Here is a 7526-nt window from a genome sequence, read left to right as displayed (position 1 = left end):
TAAAAAATGATTTATGTATGTACTATTTCCAAACTTTGAAATGTTAGGAATATAAATGCCCTATATATAATAATGTATATATTTATATATATGAAACGTTAGAGAAATATATATCTTATATTAAAATTTGAAAGAGTAAACATATTATTTGTAGAATAAATAAATAAATAAATATATATATATATATATATATATATATATATATATATATATATATATATATATATATATATATATATCCGAAAATGACGGTTGCAGTTGGCACAGTATTTAATGCATCAGGTGGTGTCATGCGTGTCTCTTCCCGCTGTTGGAAGCTCTGTCCGCCGTTGCTTTGTGGCCTCGGCACCAGGGGCAGCTACTCCAATTCCCGACGCCTTGCCTCCCATTTCTTCCCCGGTCTCCCTCCAATAACGGAGGTCCGAACGTGCTGCTCTCATATTCTATCTAATCTCCAGGTTCGTCCTTCGGTTTCAGAAAACCAAGATCTCGTCGTTTCCTCGGCTTTCCGCGATTGATTCGCCTGAAGCTGGATCCCTATGGTTCTCATTTCGCTGTTCCCTCATCTTTCCAGGACCAGTTTCCTTGCGTTTGGGAAGAACACCGGTCTTTATCTTATGGCTTTGAGTTCTTGCCTTTCGCTACTGATCTGACGTATCGTTTTGCGCTTTTAGTTCGTCGATGTTGACATTTATTTTCTCATGAAAAGATCTTTGCGATTCATCAAAATGTTCGTTCTGGATTGAATCCCGATTTATCTGGCATTCGATTTGAATAAAAAGAAACATAAATCTGCGCACGACAAGTTCTTGTTCTAATGATTAATCAATCATTATGATACTTTGATTCGATCAATTGATAACTTGTTATGGGATACACCGGTAATAAAAATCGATATATCCTCTGGAATTTTGTGTTGCAGGTAGGTAGAATCGGATACCATGGTGAAGGACACCGAGTACTATGATATATTGGGTATCAGTGTTGATGCATCTGCTGCTGAGATAAAGAAGGCCTATTACCTCAAGGTGACAAGGGAATCTCTTCACCTATAAATATATGTATTGATGGTTGTTCCGATCGTTTACAGGTTTCCTGCCTCCTACCATTGTGAAAAAAAAAAATTAAATAAATAAATTGTTGAAAATAAAGGAAAGGGTGCGCAAATCTCAGCCAATGAAGGCCGGGGAGAGTCTTTATATTATTGAAAATGGCCTAATTTGTTAGAGGTGAATTATTTACAAGTTTCTATTAGCTGAATGCTCCCAAAACCAAATTTATCTTTCTGCCATGAAGAGCTATTAAGTCATTGTACATATTCATTTAAACACTAATTGCATCATTTTGCGCTTGTCTAAGACGACCTAGAACAAAAAAAATATGCCTTATATTGATCAATTTGTCACTTAACCATGCTTGTCCTTTAATATTGATCACTTTGACCTAACGACTTCTCATGTTTTTTTTTTCTAGAATTTTTTTCCTTGGTTCAAAGAAATGTCTTTGTCATATGCATGGTCTTAAATAAGCTAAAACAGGTTTCTCATGACCTAGTTTTGAGATTTCTTTTTTCAGATATTTCTTGTGTCACATGATGCTGAACTTTGAATGGCTGGATCTCCTAGGTTTTTATTTTCTCTGAATTAGTTAAATTTAAATTATGAATACTGATTGATAAGTGAGATTTGCTAATCTTTGTCTATTCCATTTTGTAGGCACGCTTGGTGCACCCAGATAAGAATCTTGGAGATCCACAAGCTGCTCATAACTTCCAGGTGCTTAATTTGTGGAGATTGGTTCATTGTTAATAACATTATGTATGTTCTGCTTGGATGCTTTACAGGTATTTATTTTAGTTGCAATCCTCCTACTAAGCCCATCTTAACTTTGCATTTCTTGTAGTACAGTACTACAATTCACTGAACCATGAAACTATGATGGAAATAATTCAATACTGGGTACTTCCTTTTTCATAATCCAGAAGTGACAGTGTAGAAAACATCCTAAGACTTGCATATCTTTTCTACTCTGCCACACTGTTCCTCATAACTCTATTAAGAAGAAAAGCATTTTGCAAATGACAGACCCTCGAAGGTTGTTTTTATGATAGAAGGGAAATGACAGACTTTGCTCTATGGTTGATGGTCTCAACATATTAATTAAGATAATGAGGCAATGGAGCAAATTCCCACTAGGATATTCAGTTTGCCGGAAATTGGTCAAACTTGCTTGCAAATAGAAACAGTTACAACTATTTTAATGTTTTGAAAATGCATGTCTCTCATCATTAAATTATTACTGATTTAAATAGTTTTAATGTGTAGGTACTTGGCGAGGCTTATCAAGTCTTGAGTGATCCTGCAAAACGTGAAGAATATGATAAGCATGGAAAGGAAGGTGTTCCCCGGTATGTCCATTAAGAAGAACCGTGTTAACTTTCCATATCATCTGTATGGAAAACATTGGTTGTAAAATTTCTAACTTGATCTTTGTTTTTTTACTTTAAAGTATGTTAGCAAATGCATCTCAAAAATAAAGTTGGTAGTTGTCTGGATCTGTTTTTATTCTAAGAAACCTTGTTCGTATGTTGCAATGGTCATACCTTTGGTATCTCTCAGGGATTCCATGGTAGATCCTGCTGCTGTCTTTGGGATGCTTTTTGGAAGTGAGTTCTTTGAAGATTATGTTGGACAACTAGCTTTAGCAACCATAGCTTGTGTAGAAGTTGAAGAAGAATCACAGGTCCCAGAAACCCGGAAACAAAGAGTTCAAGAGAAAATTAAGGTATCTGACACTAGTAAAGAATGTTATATTTTTTTGGAATAATTTATAAATACATTTTTATCTTGAAATGAGAATGCATTTGTGAATTTTTATGGATGAATTGATCATAGTTTCTGATTCTTAACTAAATGGTAAATAGCTCCAATAACTTATTACCTTGAAGAAATTTAGCTTAAGGCTATGAAATTTGTGATGAGAACATCTCATTTTTACTATATGGCTGTAATAGACTTTTTCTGCATCATGACATTTTTATTTTAAGAACCTATGTCACTCCTGAGTATTTGCCATTGGCAACTTGTCCAGCACACTTGTGATTTATCTAGTGCGATCCTTTGTACACATTTTTCCTTAATTATTTGTAGCATTGAAAAATGATCTGATGATCCTTGCCAAAATATGCAAAAGTACGTGAGCCATATTGTTGGATGTAGAAACCATGTCATCAAGGCAACCACAACATCTATATGCCACTTGTTTCTACCAGATCTCTAGCAGAACTCTTTAAGAATACACTAATGACTAAAATATGACTAAATTGGTTTCGCCAATGAATATGATGCCTAGCATGCTACCTCTATAACTGGACAGTCAGACTAGACATTTTATCTAGCAAAGGCAATGTTAGGTGTGGGCTAGGCATAGTTTGTCTTATATTATTGATCTTAAAATGTGTCTACTAGAGTCCTAAATGGGTTCATTCTGCTAAAGAATAATGAAAATTCAAATTTCTAGTGATGTCCATGTCATATCAGTGTCGGACACCACCATGTAGGAAATTTCCTAGCACATGTTAGGCACCAGCATTCATAATTTCATGCATTGGTCAAGGATCAAACCAGTACTGTACCAGTCCATATTGATGTACTGAATATTGGTACATTGATACATACCGACTTTTGGAAAAAATATGAAAAAGGCCGAAAAATTTGCCCAGTACAGGGCCTATACCACCCTTTTCTGGATGGTACAGGCCCGACTAGAGTGAGTGGTATATGCCCTACATTGGATGGTACATGCCTTATACTGGAATTTACACCCCAAATTAATCAGGTCTGCATATTGGTAGAGTGTCGGACTGCCCGTGTCAAACTGTATAGGGCATATCGCAACCCTTGCTAGGTACTAAAAAACCAGGATTCATATGTCGATGCACTCCCACATTTTAGCCAGCATCACATTTTTTACTTGATGGCTGTTATGAGACATGCCGCCGATACCTCTAAAGAAATAGGAAATAAAAGGACAATTAAAGAACAAATCTAGGAGCAAAATATGTATAACCCTATCCTAACTCCTCCAGCATTCCCTCCTCTTCTCCTGACCTCACTTCTCTAGTCTAGGTAAGGCAATAACCAGGTGGCATGAGATGCAAAGGAAGTAACAAATTTGGTACGTAAATGGCTCAAGAATCTTCTACCGGAATACCAGGAAATTTGCAGTACTTAAATTATTGCTTCAAACATATTGGGATTTTTTTAATGTATTATAATGTTATATATATATATATATATATATATATATATATATATATATATACATATGTGTGTGTGTGTGTGTGTGTGTGTGTGTGTATGTATGTATGTATGTATGTGTGTATGCATATGTATAAATGTATAAACATATAGGTAGCATGGTGAGTTGAATGATTGTTTCATAATCAGATCATATATTGTCTATTTTGATTTTCTTGCTGAAGCTCATTGTTGTTTGGATCTGATTCCCATTCACATTCTTATTACTACTGTTTGTTGGTTGAACATTTGCTGCTATGCTCTTGCTGATGGTTCCATCTTTGATGTTATTGTGTCATCATCATTTAAAAATAATAAGATAAAATAAAAATATGTGTTGGTTTAGCATGTTAATTTGCGCTTCTCCGTGTCAGCAATGTGTTTCAGAAATCATAAATATACTGTGCTTTTCTTGTGTAGATTATGTTCACCTCTCTTACTCGATAGATTTGCTTATGGTATAAGCCTATACCATGATAAGTTTCAATTTCCAAGTGCAGGAATTACAGAAAGAAAGGGAACAGAAACTAATCCAGGTTCTGAAAGATCGTCTTCATCTTTATGTGTCTGGGCAGAAAGAACAGTTTGCAGCTTGGGCCAGCTCTGAAGCTCGTCGTTTATCTCAAGCTGGTAAAGTTCTCAGCTTCTTCTCCACTCCCATTTGTCTTTTTCCTTTAGGTGCTTTTTTTATCACATGCAATTCATGATGGATAGGATAGTAAATAGAGAATGATTATTAGAGTTGAAGGGTCAAAGCAACCTGGTAAAGTAGACAAGGGGCCGAGAGAGGACAAAATTCTTTTTTTTTCCACAAATCCCTGTTTACTGAATAGAAAATAGTATCGATGTTTGTATCACAACCTTGAATATAGTAAAATTTTAGTGATTTTGAAAAACCAATATTTGGCATACATAACTATAGTTAGCTGGTGGTTGCAGATCTAGCAATCACAAGGTGCTAGGCAGCCATTCAGGCAATGCCAAACAATTAGATCAGTTAAAAAGATCCACACTATTTAAATGGATGCATGCTATGTCTTTGATATATGATTATCTCTAACTTATTTGATTTGTGTATTGTATGTGTTATATGATCTTAAACAATTATGGTTTCTTTGAAGAACTATAGTTTCTTAAACAAAGAACTATCTCTCACAATGCATATGTGGTGTATTGCTCAGCTATGGCACCCATTAGACTTGCATCCGTAATGTATATACTTGAACTCAAAACTTTCTATTAAAGACAATCAGATTCCATGTAATCTTCAGGATGAACTGTTAAGGTTGCTTCTTACAACCTCTAGGTGTTCAGGTTCTGAAATTACAGTCTACTTTTAGAGGTAAGGCTACACGTGTTGATTCTCCCAAGATCTTGTATTGGTGATAGTTTCATGGCATCCCTTGGCATAAAGTAAGGTTACTCTTTTGTAATCTAAACAACCAGTAAAACACGATCTCTCTGCTTGTAATGGGAATATGCATTCTCTTACTCTTACATATAGTGCATACTTTCTGCTCGTGGATGAGATTTAATTGAGAATGTTACTGGATTTACTCCCTTTCCTTGAATCACACCTGCAAAACTGAAATTACTAATTTTCAGCTTTTGGGGAGGCTATGCTCCACACCATTGGATATATATATGCCAGACAATCTGCGAGAGAAATTGGAAAGAGCAGGCGATATATGGGCATGCCATTTATCGCTGAGTGGGTACGAGATAAGGGTCACCATATAAAATCACAAGTTAATGCAGCATCAGGTACTTACCTGACTTTTCTTCCATATTTTTTTGGTTTGATTGTCATTAGGCTTCCGCTAACATTATCCAAATTGTTTCTCAATCTAGGTGCTGTTGCACTAATACAGCTTCAGGAAGGGATGAAAAAACTTGAGGGGTCTGAAGAAGAGGACCTTATGAAGAACTTCGAAGAGAAAAAGGATGCGATGCTTGGTTCTTTGTGGAAAATAAATGTGCTAGACATAGAATCAACTCTTTCACATGTTTGCCAAGCAGTAAGCTTCATTGTCTTATATGTCCATGCAACATATTGCATTGAATGTGGCATACATGTGAAAATAAATAATTACTAAAGAATGCAAATGTTGTTATGGAGGCATTGCATCAATTGCATATTTGAATATCCTGATTGTTCTTTAGTGTTTTCCATCAGCTAAATTCAAATGTCTGGTTGAGTTCAGGTTCTGAAAGATAATAGTGTTTCCAAGGATGTGTTGAAGTTCAGAGCCAGAGCACTGAAGAAGATGGGAACAATTTTCCAAGTATGTGAAATTTTTTACCCAAAGGAGCATTTTTGTAATGCTGATTTCTTCCTTTCTGGACAATATCTCAGTAAGATGATTACAATTAGATGACTCAGAGAATAATAGATATAAACCAGTAGCATTTAGAAACATACATACATACGTACATACATATATATATATAGTGCATATATCAATTTTTTTTAGATAAAAGAAACTTCTGCACATGGCGTTACTAAAAAAATTTCATTCATTAGTCATACCTTGAGTAGATTTTGAATGCTTCCATCTTTGTAATTAGAGGATTTCCAGCACAATTGTGGGTTAATAAGTCTTACGCATTTCTAATCATTCAGTTTATGTTAGCATTCCCATCGACTTAGGCATGGTGATACGACATTTTTCAAATATATTATAAGAAACTCCATGCCATTTATTAACTTTCACTCTTACACTACTCTGAATCTGACCTGAGAATTATTATTAATAGACTAGATGAACTTACAGAACGGTGACTTGCAGTTATCATGGTGAGCAAGTTTGTCTAAACTCTAAATGTCATATTTTCTTCTGAGCAGGGTGCTAAAGGGCTTTATAGGAGAGAGAACAGTCTTCGCCTTGAGGATGGCACCGGCGGTCTCATGCCATAAGAGGTAGCCTTGTGAAACACATAGATGATTTGCTGTGAGTGATGTTCATGGTGAAGAAGGCAACTGATGCGAGAAAGTTACTGCTGGAAATATGTTGGTAAATTTATCTCAACTGTTCATGTCTTGCGGCACGAGGCTTGATTTTATCCAGTTTTTTTGTCGATGTTAAGTCATACATTTATAAAAGATTTTGATGTTTGGCATTATCTTTCAGATAAATCTTGTGCGATGAACCAAGAAATTTCTTCTCAGCTTTTCTTTTCCTCGTTGAATGCTCCAAGAATTTTTTTTCTCTGTTTCTGTTCTACAAG

General features: G+C 35.4%; 1 protein-coding gene across 2 annotated transcripts; it reads left to right on the top strand.

Moving 5' to 3' along the window:
* The first annotated feature begins 313 nt into the window (after positions 1-313).
* LOC103974907 (chaperone protein dnaJ 10) lies at positions 314-7488 on the top strand. 2 transcript variants are annotated; one of them, XM_065161925.1, is made up of 10 exons: positions 314-419; positions 923-1028; positions 1716-1775; positions 2325-2407; positions 2619-2784; positions 4799-4928; positions 5904-6062; positions 6150-6316; positions 6503-6583; positions 7144-7488. In XM_065161925.1, exons 2-10 carry the CDS (start codon positions 942-944, stop codon positions 7213-7215), a joined length of 1005 nt encoding a protein of 334 aa, XP_065017997.1. In that variant the 5' UTR covers positions 314-419; positions 923-941; the 3' UTR covers positions 7216-7488. The 2 variants fall into 2 exon arrangements, with proteins under 2 accessions (XP_065017997.1, XP_009388085.2); XM_009389810.3 differs by having other exon boundaries at positions 319-458.
* The last annotated feature ends 38 nt before the right edge of the window (positions 7489-7526 follow it).

This window comes from Musa acuminata, chromosome BXJ3-8 (genome assembly GCF_036884655.1).
Source record: "Musa acuminata AAA Group cultivar baxijiao chromosome BXJ3-8, Cavendish_Baxijiao_AAA, whole genome shotgun sequence".
Classification (NCBI taxonomy): domain Eukaryota; kingdom Viridiplantae; phylum Streptophyta; class Magnoliopsida; order Zingiberales; family Musaceae; genus Musa; species Musa acuminata.
This window is presented reverse-complemented; position numbering and strand designations above follow the sequence as displayed.

Excerpts from the sequence above, each read along its gene's own strand:
- LOC103974907 (XM_065161925.1), top strand. The coding sequence starts at position 942 with ATGGTGAAGGACACCGAGTACTATGATATATTGGGTATCAGTGTTGAT. Across the intron at positions 2,408-2,618 it reads GGAAAGGAAGGTGTTCCCCG|GGATTCCATGGTAGATCCTG; the intron begins GTATGTCCATTA and ends GGTATCTCTCAG. Across the intron at positions 6,063-6,149 it reads ACAAGTTAATGCAGCATCAG|GTGCTGTTGCACTAATACAG; the intron begins GTACTTACCTGA and ends TTCTCAATCTAG.